This window comes from Crassostrea angulata, chromosome 3 (assembly GCF_025612915.1).
Source record: "Crassostrea angulata isolate pt1a10 chromosome 3, ASM2561291v2, whole genome shotgun sequence".
NCBI lineage: Eukaryota > Metazoa > Mollusca > Bivalvia > Ostreida > Ostreidae > Magallana > Magallana angulata.
Window position 1 is genome coordinate 21,207,501 of NC_069113.1, and position 15,000 is coordinate 21,222,500.

A 15,000-nucleotide genomic window follows, 5' to 3' on the forward strand; every position below is an offset into this window, starting at 1 on the left:
GTCAACAAATTTTTGTCAACTAAGGTAAAAATTTTAAAACACAAGGAAGTTTGAAGATTATTTTATGTACTTGTATATACATTATCATAACTAAAAGGACAGCGAGAATCTTTGTCCACACTTCCAGTCAGAGGAAAAATTTATTTATGATATGAAATGAATATAGGTGTCAGATATATGCAATTATCTAGGTAATATTTTTCTTTTTTATTTCCCGTGTTGTATTTGATATGAGTTTATAGTCCCGTTGATCAGGAACAAAACTTATTTGTAAGCAGAATCAGATTCATTAGAAAACTTCGAATACCAGTAGATATATCGGACAGGAAGAAAATTAATATGTCTGATAACAAATTGCAACTTGATCATTGTTGGGGTGGGGGGCTCAGTCAGTTGCCACTTTTGATCATTGCTAGGGTGCAGAAAGGGAGGGATAGGGATAGGGGGTCAGTAAGCTGCTACATATGATCATTGCTTGAGTGCTGAGAGGGGGGGGGGTCAGTTGCTATATATGATCATTGCTGGAGTGTTGAGGGGTGTGGTGTTGTGAGTTGGTCCGTTTCTATATTGCTGAGGTATTGAGAGAGGGGTGGTTGATTGGTCAGTTGCTACCTACAGTTAAATAGTCAATCTCTCCCGTGACTACTGTAGCTATGGATTGAAGTGTAAGGTTTCCCCTGTGACTGAGGCAGCCCGTGTGAAGCTCATTGATTATTGACAGTAAATCTACTGTCGCATCCTTACTGGGAGAAAAGGCTCCACAATTCCCGGTCTGTACTAGTAAATTCATCCACCGGTAGCACTTTACCCCAAGCACAGGGCTTTCTTTCTGTGTGTATGACAAGTCTACTTCCTCCTTGCATTAGTTTATAATTTTTTTTCGTATTACACGCATTTAAAGATGAGTATATAGAGACATTAACTCGATCATCCCTCATCACAAGCTTGTCACACGCCTTCATGCTAGCAGCAATCTCGGAGCAGATGTATCTCAATTTTTTCCCACCAATTTGCTATTACCATGATTACAGTAAGCAAAAAAAATCTTATTAGGTTAATTACCAAGGTTGATTTTTTTTCCTCTTTAACTCTATCTATCCTTCATTACCACACCTTTCTTAAATTTTGTTGATTTTCATTTCTTAGACGTGTTTTGAATGATATGAATCTTTTTTGCAGGTCCTTGCTTTTTCATCATCCAATGGAATTTACACTACAATGCTAATTTGTACATGCATTTCTACATTGTGTACTTATTTACATGTTCTTGGCAGTGGATTTTTTGATAGGTCTCTAAAAAAATTGCTATTTCATCAATGGGTGAAACCAGCTTATTTTTTTTTTTTTGATTTCCCTTGCATACATCCCCCTTCGCCCTATTGACCATTGTTTCACGGCAGCATTTCTTTACCTTGTCATTTTCACCTCACTATGCCATCTCTTTCCTTTGTAGGTACATCAGACCAGCTTCATCAGATGATGACTGAAGAACCAAACGGCGACACTGTCATGGGTAATCATTTTATCATATAAACATGGCTTGTATGTGTGGTCGTGTGTGTGTGTGTGTACATGTGTATTTGTATATTCATGTATGTGAAAGTTTGTTTGCTTTTCCTCCCATATTCATCCTATTCTAAATACAACACATCCCACCCTGTCTTTTCATTTATTTATTTACGTGTTGGTGCTGTTTTTATTTTTTTATTTGCTGTGTTATATCACACATTCTGCGCTGTTGTATATTTGCCAGCATATTGCATAACACAAAATAAGTAATTCACTGAAGAGTTGACATGTTTTTGAGAACCCTACTAGTCGTAAACTAGTGCTATTTATAGATCTGATGAAATGTGCCAGACTCTGGGGATTTATTTGTTTGATAACTGATAGAAATAAATGCAAGACTATTTGTGTTAAAGAAACTAGGAAGAACAATAGGATGAATATACTTGAGCAGTACATCTTGGCAATCTTCACAAAGCCAGATTTTTGTTGTCTTGAGGAGTGCACTGCAGCTAGAGTCTGTGAAATTCCAGGAATGAATCATTGAAATTGTCTCGCGGGGGAAACTCACTCTTATATATTTATGTTCATTGTACATGTTTGGCAATGGCAGTGCTAGTGCAACTTAGTTGAGGAAAATAAGTTCCAGAAAGGGGGAATGAATTTTCATGCCCACAAGATATGAAATGTCAAAGTAAACCAGCTCATTAGCATTGATTAGATTTGACTGTTTAAAGGCATCAATGCGTTTCAATCAGATTGTAAGATATGTGGTTTGAGTGTAGACACTTATGTTTAAAAATAGACAGATGCAGCTATAGGTTACCAGAGGTCATGTTCATGCATGTCAGAAAGTAATTATCATAGAAATGTCTTCATAGTCAGGGCAGCATGCACAACTAGTGTCAATCATGAGTACAAATTTTGCTGAATAGGCTAAAAAAAAAAATAAGGAGTAATCTTGAAGAGGACTGGGAGAAAATCCAATCAATAGCGGCCTGTCAGGTTGACAGAGTGGTCCTGGGAGAATGACCCTTTGGTGTAGGAGGAAAACCTATACCATCACGGGCCCATTCTTCTGGTGTGTGTGTATGGAAAGATGTGGTATAGTCCATTGCTTTGGATCCACAGAGTGTACACATATAGATCAACGAAATTACTGGTTATTGATTGTTAGAAATATAATTCTCTCCTATATCAAATCTGTAGTCACTAGTCCACACAGTGGATGGCAGTTGATTATGCGGGCAGGTCTAATATCTTCGGGTTCCGCGGAGAGAGGTTTCGGATCTGGTTGTGCATTGATTCTGCCGATAGGCGTACCAATGAAATAGAAATCATTGATCTTTTGGGTAATTGCTTGGCAGTATTCTTGTGTAATCTTCTCTCAATTTGCAGACAGAATACTAACCTTTAATATATATAAAGATGGCAAGACCTTTTGACCAGGGTCCACTGAAGATGAGTTTGGCATCATTTATCTTGCTGCTGGCTTGCTTTATAGAAGAGAATACAATTGGATGGAGGAAGTTCAGGGTAGATAACTTGTGATCGTTAGAAGGATGATTCGCACTTGATGATAAGCTGCTGATTGTATAGGGTTTAATTATTTCCTGTCAGGAGAGTCAATGATAAGTTTTGGTAAATGGAAAATAATATACCTCTTGTATTGAAGTGAGGTTTTGTATTGGCCAACAATGGGGCTCTTTATACTGAGTCAGGGGCTTGTCAAATGATAATATTTAGATAATAAATTTTGACCTCTTGTTGTTCTTTTAAAGCTAGCAGTATATGATTTATTATGATTGTGTCTTTTTCTTCTTCTTTTATTTATTATTCATCTGCAATGGGTGTAAATTATTATTTGTCTAGGCGTGTTGATCAGTGCACATGAAATGATAAAGTATCGCTAGGCTGCAGGGGAAGAAGGATGATGATGAAATCCTAGACACACCTTGACCTCAAGTGAACTCTAGGTGTATAACTGTCACATCGTCATACATCACATGTTCCTTAGCAGTAACAGGGGTAATTTTCAGTGAATCATTCCAGTGTTCAATCCGAGTGTCCCCCTCATATATTATTATTTTTGCACGTGTTTATGAAAATCATTCAATTTTGATGGCTTAACTATCAGATGTCCAGTTTGACTGAGGATTTAATGACAGTATCAGCTGTCCGAAATTGCAGTGTAATATGCCAAATAAAATACACAGGGATTTCTCAAAGATGTGAGATGTAATAGCGGGGAGGAATAACCGTCATGGCTTCATGTGTACGTTATTACCAAGCATCCCACGAAGGATGCCACAAGCACTACACTGATATAATGTGGAATGCAGCACTGCAGAAATATTTTGCTGTGAAAAAAAAAATTGATTGATCTAACAGATATTTGTCCATGGAAAGAGAAGGCACATCCTCAAAAGCAGCATCTTTACAATGATAAGATAGAGGTTCCTTGCTTCACGTCAGAATGTGAGGTACCCAATGGTTTTTTTAGACTCCCAAAAGATTACCCTCCCCAATATCAGATTTGCAGACAGAGAGTTGCTAGAAGGCCTATGATACTGAATTTTCAAGAATATTTTCAGTTCCCATCTTGTTCCCATATAGAAGACTGAAGAAAACTTTAATAGGCTCACGTTACTCTTGTGTCATAAAAACTAGCAATTTATCAACCTTGAGAGATTATAGATACAACCGCCTACACTTTACTGGCACATTTGAAGAGTATGTCAAAGTTGCATTAATAAATCTCATATTCATTGCAACTAGTGAATTGTCTCTGAACTGAGCAAGAAGTAAATCTTTTATATTTATTCATCACAGCTTAACAGAAGAAAATATATATTATGATTAATAATGGAAAACAAGCTATGTGAAGAAAATCGAAAAATTCATAGAAAATGTAAAGTGTGATAGTGTGTGTGCAGTGCTTAGTCTCTGGCTAAAGGAAGAGCCAAGAATAGTTGTAGATAGGTAGATATATGGAAGCTTTGATGCTTAGTCTGATCCCATCTTATTCATGAAATATGTTGTATTTCTCTGATGTAAGCTGATTGGATTATGACACATGCTTTAGATAACGAGTCTCTCTCACTGCTGCCCCTCTCCACCAGCATGTGTCTTCCTGTAAAGGGGCAGCGGGGAGTAAGTGAAAACAGATGGGTGCTCTACCGGAATTCTTTTGTGAATTACTGTCTTTGGGGCCTGAGGCATCTTCACTCGTTCTCCCCCTCCCCCTAACCTAGTAACATCTGGCCACACTTTCTATTAATACAGTAAGCTGTCAATAAGAATTTGCTGCACAACTTAACTCTCTCTCTCTCTCTCTCTCTCTCTCTCTCTCTCTCTCTCTCTCTCCTCTCTCTCTCCTCTCTCTCTCTCAGCAAAAGTAGTTAAGATTTTGTAAAAAGATTTTTAAAAAATCAATTGATGCCTCTTCCAAACAAGATACCAGACTGTCTTTTAGAAATCAGAAGCATTAATCCGTTGGTAAATAGGAGAGTTGCATTTGCTGCTTAGCAGAAGTGAAAATGCTTCTGAAGAAAGCATTTAATTACAGAGGATTTCAACCTTTTATGCTCAAGCTGGTTAACCATCTTTCATATCACAGGCTCAGGAGAAACTGGCGGACTGGAATGCAACTAGTGGGGGTTAGAAATTCCCCTTGGAAGTGGGAGGCTGGTGCCCTCAAATTACCCTGATTGAAACACATTAAACTTTCATCATTCCTAATATGGCCAGTCCAGACCCCAACATTACATTGATTATGAAAAGTCTCCTTTAGCATTGATTTTTATGGGCCATGTGTGTTGTATTAAATCATAGGCCATACAAATAGTTAGTATTGTGCATTTAATTGAGATAAATGTTGCCAGGGTTTTTTTTTTCTTTCAGTTTGATTTTTTTTTCACCACCTTGTATGTTTAAGCATTTTAGATAATTAGCAACAGATAAAAGGCTTTTATCACTAACAGGAAAAAGTGGTTGAGAGAGTGCAAGATGGAAGAAAAAAACTTTGAATTGGATCATTCAATGAAGTTATTCTGTTATTAGACAAAGTGCATAGATAAAAGGGAAATGTTAGTCAGATAGCACCTTTAGCATTTATGTTTGATAATTACACATGTATTATAAAGCTAATTTATCTGTCTGTGAAAAGTATTTACATAGAAAGTTGTACATATTGTACGTAGTTCGTAGTTTATTTTAAAAAATGAGGGATACCGATACCTTAGTATGAAAATCTTATTTTTCTGTTTAGGTGACATTGTTTGTAGATAATTAAAAATGAGAAGAACTGACAGTGTCTTATTATGAAAATTATATCTTTTTATTTGTAGGTGACAATGTACATCTTAAGATCTTAGTGCCCAGTATTGCCGCGGGAGCCATCATTGGAAAGGGAGGAGAAACCATCGCCCAAGTACAGAAAGAGGCTGGCGCCCGTGTCAAAATGTCCAAAGCTAATGACTTTTACCCAGGTATGTCAAAATATCAAAATGTCCAAAGCTAATAACATTTACCCAGGTATGTCCAAAGCTAAATGACATTTATTCAGGTATGCAACAAAACAGGAAGCAGTATTCTGAAGATAAACCCAGCAGCTAGCATTTGTTTAGGGCATTAAATGAAGGAAATGAAAGATTTATATTGTGAAGATGGGAATTGTTGATGTGAAATCAGATTTTTAGATGACACACTTTCAAGTTTTCGGTCACTGAAATTTTTGTGCATGCAGTCTAAATATTTTTTAAAACCTCAAAAAAATAAAAATTAAAACAAGAGAAATACAGTAGAACATTGACATTAAATTCAGCATTAGATTCATAAGAAGGTGTTGGTAATCTTTTTTTTTTGTGGTGGGGTGGGGAAATGTTAACCTTTTGCATATTTCCTTATTAAAACAAGGACAACCAAGAAAACCAGCATTACAAGTCCAGTGTTATGATACATTCATTTTACAGAAGGTCAATACATTATGATGGGTGTAATTGGTGTGTAATGAGACAATTAGCTTTCCTCTTTAAGCAGATATAAAGAACTTCATTACGAATAACAAGACATGCTTTCACTGCATCGCCAGAAAGACATTATTCTTCGCCATGATCTATGTATGATGTCTGCATGTAATGTAAAGCAAAAAACCGGTTACCATGACAGCAGTAATCCATAAAATGGTCAACAGGGCAGAGGAATTAATATTGATAAACTCTGGGACGATATTGTTTGGCTTAGCTGTATAGAGATATATTACTAGTACCAGTAGTTAGAATTTGGTATGTACAGGTATGTACGCTGATTCGTTTAACTGGGGAAATAGATCGAGATCTTAAGTTACCATGTATGTATGTTTAAACAAATTCAGTACATTCAGGGTCCACAATAGAGATAAACACTTGAGCAATTGGCCCATTCAAGTTCATTGGTTTAAATGGATTCTTGAATGTCCTGTTTTTAATGTCCCGCAATTACCGACTTTCCATGACATGAATTGTGTTTCGTTTTGATATCAGTCAAGTTTTACACATTGAAATTTTATGGTGGACTGTTATACAAAAGAAAGAATAATGGATTTTTCTCTGGGGGGAAATGGCTCCAGTCATTTTGTTTTTGGTTGCTTCTTTTTTATAGAGACAAATGAGTTCTTGTTCTACTTTCTTGCCCTGTTGCTCATTTATGATTAAAATTGATTGACATTTCTTCATGGAATTTTCATGTTGGAGAAGAATAGCTGTGCAGGACATGTAAACTGGTACTAAAAAAAATCTCTAGAAGCATGCCATAACATTCCCAAGCAGAGTGCAACAATAGATTTTTTTCTCCTTTTCTCCCCATGCAATAGAGATGCAATTCCTGAGTACCATCTGGGTCAATATATCCATGAAAGAATAGAAACATGCATCAGGCAAATATCTCAATATTCTCACACTAGATGTGCAGTTTAATGCGCTAATTACCCTGCTTTCACCTGCTTCCAATTTCAAGTCGAAATCCTCATCAGAAACGGTATGTGTGGGATTCCTTTGAAGGAAAAAATCATTACAGAACACATTTAGCGATGAAACATTGAACGATCTATTCAACGACGGAAAGATAAGGGGCTTTAGGTGTATAGACCTTTTTTTCTCTCTCAGACATTATGTGCCAATGGCTGATTGAGGCATGAACTGCCTTTTTGATTGATCATATATGTACTTATCAGGCAGATTCGAAGCAAAACTACCTGTAGGGGCTTTCGATGCATGCTCAAGTCCAAAGTAATGTAGGCAAGGAAAACATCCATCTTTTTAAATCTCACATTGTCTCATGTAAAGTCACCAACAGGTTCAAGCTTGCCTGGGCAATGTTAAGTGAATTTTCTGAGTTGTTAATTTCTGTTCAGTTATTTTGATGACTGGTAGTTTTAGAAGCACAGTTCTCAATGGATTGAAGAGTCTTATGATTGCGTGTTTAATCTTTTTACATACCACATATATACATGTCATCAATATTCATTGTTTATACATGTACGTGTAAAACAAGAATAAGAATGTTGCAGTTGTCTAAATTTCAGCCAATTCTTTTATGGTACACAAGTACATGCCTGGCTTGATATTTTTCCTGATCTCTCCTGTTTACAATATGCCCTCGGTATGATCATAAGTACAACTATAATGCCATCTAGCATTTATTGGTACACATTAACATAAATTGTACATGTGTATATCCATGTGGCACTGTACAAGAACAAACTTGATTGTACAGGTTTCGTGTGTGCCCGCACACACACACGCACATGTGTTCAGCAAACGTCATGATATATACTAAATTACTTGCATAATAATTTGTGCATCTGCAGCGTACATCAGAGAGTCTTTATGGATTAGGATATTTAATGTTATCTCCTCTCTTCTCCTCAGAAGAAAAGAGTTATTTCATAACTCATTTAGGTATAATGGCACAAAAAACATTTGGATGTGCATAATGGTTTCAAGGCACTCCACATTCTTACTTACTGGCAAAAAAATATTTGTTTGCTAATTAAATTTTGTCTTACCACTTCTTGAGCTATTTGAATAGAGAAAGGGGGGGATAGATTTTTTTTTTGATTTGTTACTGCATAAAATCTAGAGTTGTATTGGAACTCTGCAATAATTCTATTTAATGAGCTAAATAGGGGTAAACTCAAATCTTATTATAGGGATCTGACTGTAAAGTCATTTAAGGAAGCCAGCCAGTGCTTGAATGGCCAATATACCCTATCTCTTCATCTGTATATATAATACCAGGACATTTAATAGATTAACAGCAAGAACATTTTTATGCCGGCTGTCTTTAAACATGCTTAGTAAAGGAATTTTGTATTAATCATATTGTCAGGACATTGCCAAAAGGAGCAAGAAACAGGGAGGGATTTATACTGTTAAATAGGATTATGTTTAGCACTGCAATCTCTGGGTTCTGAAGTACTTCTCTAGCACTGCTGGGCATGTTGTGTATTATACAATTGTACATTTAATAGTCAGACCAGTACTTTGGAGCACCTAGAATGCAATACATAAAAACACCATGTAATTTAATTATTTTTTTGGGGGGTGGGGGTGGGGGAGGGGGGATTGGTATTTTGTTGTACAATAAGGTTCAGTTACAAGGATGAACATTATACAAACATTGATTGGGTACCTACTGTCCTATCATTTTCTATTTACTAAAGGAAATCTTTATGAATAGAAAGGAGGAAAACTGGATCTAGGTATAAATGTGTGTGAATGTGTGTGTCTGACTGAAACTATTGAATTTCCTCCCAATAATATCCAGGTGTTGTTTAAGAGAGTATAGTGTGTAGTAGCCATTAGCCTTCCTAAGGGCATCAATCACCAACAAATGCTCTGTGTTTCCATGTAACAATGTTACTTAGGTAGCAAAACTGATGTCCTAGTTTCTCTAACAAGATAATGATCACTTCACAAAAAAGACAGCAGACATATTAAGGAATGTGTCCATATTGTTATCTGTAATGAAGGGAACAAGTATTTAGTTTGCAAGTCAGCAGGTTTTGTTTTTTTTATCACTAAGGGAATAGAAAGAGAGAGAGAGAGAGAGAGAGAGAGAGAGAGAGAGAGATGCAAATAGGCTTAATTTAATTTCTATGGCATGGCTAATTCATTGCTTGATGTTTTAAATTTCTAATACAGAATTTTAAACATAGTGAATTTTGAATAATTTATTGAAACAAGTATTTGTCGTTGGAATTTGTCATGAGGTTTGCATAAATTTTCTAAATCTTAAGAAATCATTTAAATTTTGTCAGCGAGATGAAAAATAAAAAAGAGCCACAAAAAATTAGAAGTGTATTTTTTTTTTTAAACGAAAAGGCAGTATAATGGTAGAAACGAATTCTGTTTTATTTGGTATGGAATATGTCAGATAGACAGGCTAAGAGAGTCGTCTGTGAATAGAAACATCAATGATGATAGTCCCACATTAGGTAGCCATTTTTATGTCCTGTTCATTTTTACATGTCATGGCTTTCAACACCTGAATGTGCTTACATCAATAGATGAGCGTAATTAAATGGATATAAAAGCCTATATAGATCCAACTTCTTGGAGATAACGGAGGGTCAGCCCTGACTCTCTCATTTTAGTGTTGTCCTGACTGCCTGCCTGTCCATTATGTTAAGAATCTAATTAAGCATTCAGGACCGCAAAGTTAGTCGGCTTAGTCTGAAATAATTTACCAGCTTTTGTATGTCGGTAAACCTTTCATTTGAAGACTATATCTTTTTCTTTTTTGAATCTGCTTGCATTTTTGTTACCTGCAGCTTGCATGGTTCTTTACACCATGGGGAGCTAATGTAGATATACAACGTTGAAATGCCAGCAAATATGAATGTGTTCAAAACAGACTCAAAGATGTATAAACATATATAAACTTTCCATCTGAAGGTTATAGGCTCAAGAATGACACCTTTTTTGATTGCGGACTATGATGACATGCTTTACATAAAATATAAATGTATTGCCCTAGGATGGCATTAATTGTTTTTTTGTAAGGTCAAAGAACAAGGTCATCTGATTCATCGTTGCTTTGAAAAATGGTATTTATAAATGAAAGTGAAAACTATTACCCTTGAAATTATCTTTTTTAAAAAGCAATTAGCAAAGAAAGCTGTTCTTAAAAGGCTGCAGCAACTTTTCGTTGTTAATTCTGTGCAGGAAAACCTGCAATGCTGTTTTATATGTCCTTCACAATAGGAGCCCATTATTTAATGAATTACATAATTGTGATATGAAATTAGGTACAAATTACGTGCATTTGTTAATTGAAGATAAACATGTTGACTGCTGAGATAGAACTTGACCCACAACGAGTTGAAACATGTCCTTGTCTTTATTTTGTTTATGGCTATATATAGTTATACTGTACGTGTAACAAACATTACAGCCCAGATATGGGTGGACATGTAAATCAAGAAAGAAAGTTTAGAGGGGATTTAGGACCTGATGTAATAAACTAAGGCTGTCTGTCCCACCATTCAGCCACTGGGCTGACGTGTTTTATTCACACCAACACCTTCCAGTTATTAATGCTGAACATTCTTTAAAAGGCCCTGCGCCAGGACACTCACCCCCTTAATCTCTCCCCCTGTAGCAATTCGTCACCGTGAGCCAACACATGCCCATTAAAATAAAAGCAGGGGAATCAAGACTTTTATTTCTCCTTCTTCAATTATAAATATTGCCGGAGATTTGCATTGTAAGGCTATTTGTAAGAGCTGGCCTAGTCATTGAATAGTCGCAACAATGTCTCCCTTTTTCAGAGCCTTTAACTTTGTAGTTTTTTTTTATCTTAGAAGGCTCAACAGGGCTTTGATTACATTATTGAATAGACGTGTCTCTTTTTCAAGCACTAACACAAACTTTTAAAACTAAAATTGGTTAGAATTTAGTCGGAATTTTTTTTTTGCTCACTTGAACGTATTAAATTGTGAGAATATAGATTAATTTCTGTTGTTCAGATGAAGCACTAGTATTAGAATATGAAATTCAGGAGAATAAATGGATGACAGAGAGAATTTGAGAAAAATCTGCATTATTTATGAAGCATATTATTGCTTGTAAGATATTTGTTTGTTTTGAATGGTTGCTACAACAGAAAGTTCATAAAACCTCACTCGATACTCACAGTCTGGGTGCAGAGGTGATGGTTATAATCGAATGCAAAGTACTCTATCTGTGATCAACTAGAAATTCTTGCTTCAATGCATCCTTATATTTGGAGTATCAGGCATTAATATCATCTCAACAGTTCAAAGCAATGATGAATTATTGAGAAAAAGTCTTTATGTACTGTATTGAATAAATAGCAGTACCCAGCAAACTAAAGTGCTGAAGCAGCACATGAAAACTTATAACGCTTTGATGTTTTATTTAAGGGTTACAGTTAATCAAAGAGTATTGTAACCAAAAAAAATCAAAATTTTCTGTAATATGCATACGGACTCGTTGTCTGATAAAATTGGTTTAGAATTGGATACAGCAAATTCCTTATTTTACACGATTACTTAATTCTGCGATTCCTTCAGTTTTTATTGGATCACAGGAATATAAAATCGTGAGCATCAAACTTTTGTTCCAAGTTCAAATAATTCACAGCTGTCCGAAAAATAAAAGGGAAATTTTGAAATTTGTGAGGGACGTTTCACATGATTTATAGTGGATATTAATTTATTGCATTCATTATGGAATTTCCAATAAACAATGGGACAAAAATATTAAAAGACAAGTAAGAGTATCTGTTGGGATATTAAGCCGTATGGTAATAAGAAATGTGTGATGGTCATTGCCCATATGCTATATGTGCATGATCTATATGAATCAGGGTCTGGAATGCATGAGCAGCTGAAGTGAGATAATGAAGACTGACTTTGTGGTGTTTTTCAGGAACGACCGAGAGGGTATGCCTGATCATGGGGGGTGTAGAAGCCGTCAAAAGAGTCCACTGTTTCATCATGGAGAAAATCAGAGAAAAGCCAGATCCTAACCCCAAACCAGAGGAAACAAATAAAAACTTTGAGAGGCACAGACAGGTAAAGATGAATGCACACCTGTGCTGGTTTTCTTATGTGTACACATGTAGTATAAAGCATGTAATATAAAGATATGTACATGTATTTTCTATTCTCACATTTAACATAGAATTCATAGTATATAAATGAATTGGTGAACACGTGTGGTATATAGGTATAAACATGTTCATATTCTCATCTCTTATACACACTGTTAAAGAATTAAGATATGTATGAATGTCTTTCTTAAGCACTTGTGTGCTTTGTGTAGAATTGCGGCATATGTGCAAATGTTTTATACCTGTATGCACCTATATTTTGAACTGCATGCTTGTACCTTTCTCTTGAAAATGAAGAAGAGCCAGACTATCTCGTGTTGATTTAATTGTTATTACTTTAGAGAAATGGCTCTTGAAATTCCAAGAATCCCTCACAAAAAATATGGAAAGAATAACGCGAAAATATGCAGGGATGAGTATGAGCGTGTGTTTTGAATTCACACCTGTTTCAAATATCATTCCTGCGTTTGCCACACTTGGGTCTTTACAAAAGGAGATAATGTTTCTCAATTGGTTTCTTAACGATTTCCCATTTGCAAATCTGCAACCTGTATGAATCTGAAATTTTACCCCTCGAGTATAAAAAGTGCAGATTTTAACTACCGTAAATAAGAGAAAAAATGTTTCAAAAAAGTATGTCATTTGATAGAGGTCAAGCACTTATGATAAAAGTGATGGCTGTCTAGTCAGAAAATTCATCATGCCTGGAGTTGAAAGTTGTGTTTCATTATCAAAAGAATGGGTTTGATGTAATTGATTTTTGTTGGCATAATGCATCTTTTTTTTTTTATTGGTGTTAGTTTGTCAAATCAATAGGAATAGGGCGGCAGATAAGACTTCAACCATTACGTTAGGTTTGGCTCATCAACCCAGCAAGATTTGTTCATTAAATTCTTGGAAACTTCAGTTTTACTTGCATTATTGTTCTGCAAGGCTTTCCACTCTGGATGCAATAACTACGAAAGAAAATTGCAAAACCCTAAGTCTGACATTAAGCAATTTGGGGATGTTTAATTAAAACCACTGAAAACCCTACAGAATGATTCACAATGAGAGGGTATACATGTAAGCACTTTTATTCCATTAACTAGACTGTGTCTGCTTATAAAAATACAGATACCATCTAGAATTTCAGTAACAGGGAATCTATTGTATTACAATTTTCAATTTAAAATGTAAGCTAGTGATTTATTTTTACAGGTCATTGCCTTCAAGATGGCACAAAAAATTGGGAGGGGGGGGGGGGAGCAAGAAATGGAAATGGGGGGGGGGGGGGGGGAGAGAGAGGAAGTTGGGAAGTTAATTGCTCTTTTCATGTTATGACTTGTGTAATATACCGCAGGAACAATTTTAGATATATGCATTGATAAAGAGATGCTTCTTCATTGCTACTTGTTTGAATTCCGGCCTGTTTCACAGTGTTACATCATAGTGGAAGCCTGCATATAGTCTGGGTCTCGTCATAGATGTCATGATAAGATACACAGATAATTACAAATATAAACAATATCTCCTAAGCGTCTAGGAACTTTTTAAAAAATACTCGAAAAACTTGGATAACAGTATCAAAACACTCCATCATATAACCAAGTCAACACTTTGGGGTTTTCTCTTGCGTAACCTTGATGATGGGGAAACAAGGGGAGGTAATAACCTCCAATAATGCCGCTAACAGCTGCTTATGAGCTTTGTGTAGTGAACTGGAAATCATTACACATGTTATTGACAAACAAACTCCAAAACATTTCAGTTTGGAGAGCAAGCTTATGTTATTATTGCATGAATGTGGATTATTCATTAATCCATCATTTTTTTTTTATTGGGGAGGGGGAAAGAATAAAGACATTAGATCAAAAAAGGAACATGCAATTTGAAAGGGATTTAATTGGTGTTGTCTTGTGTTTATTAAGTACATGTATTTAAAAAATCATATAATTATTGAAATTACACTTGGTGTATCTATAGGCTTTATAAAAACAGTTGTAAATTTCATGGATGATATAAAAGAAATACATAAAACCTGTATAATGCACAGGCTGAAAAGATAAAAGATCTGTTGGCACTTTAATGGAATCTCTCATGGCACGTGGAGTTGAGATCATTTTCTGTTCCTTTGCCAAATGCTGAAAGAATCCCATTTTCTTTCGAGTCTAAACAATATTTGTCAAAGAAGCCCTGAAGCAGGTCACTTTTAAGAAAACGAGGTTTACTGCAAATGCTTCAAACCCTGAATTTTTATTTTTTTTTTAGAGAGGAAATATGGTTGCTTTTACTTATCTTGGCAGCTGCATGAGCAATCTTAGGCTCATCCTTTTGAATAGAATAAACATGAAAATATTTTTCTCAATTTATATATTTTTAAAATTGATTAACCTA

The 15,000-nt window shown here is 35.5% G+C and overlaps 1 protein-coding gene across 5 annotated transcripts in view; it reads left to right on the plus strand.

The window, feature by feature from the left end:
* The window catches only part of LOC128175254 (RNA-binding protein Pasilla-like), a 25,915-nt gene that overhangs the window by 3,615 nt on the left and 7,300 nt on the right, over window positions 1–15,000 (plus strand). For 2 of the 5 annotated variants that reach the window (XM_052840745.1, XM_052840747.1), the window contains exons 2-4: window positions 1,454–1,513; window positions 5,856–5,996; window positions 12,441–12,586. In XM_052840745.1, the coding sequence (XP_052696705.1) occupies window positions 1,454–1,513; window positions 5,856–5,996; window positions 12,441–12,586 (347 nt within the window). Of the gene's footprint in view, window positions 1–507; window positions 1,031–1,453; window positions 1,514–5,855; window positions 5,997–12,440; window positions 12,587–15,000 lie in introns of those variants that run through there. The other 3 variants (XM_052840749.1, XM_052840750.1, XM_052840748.1) reach the window with 2 other exon arrangements.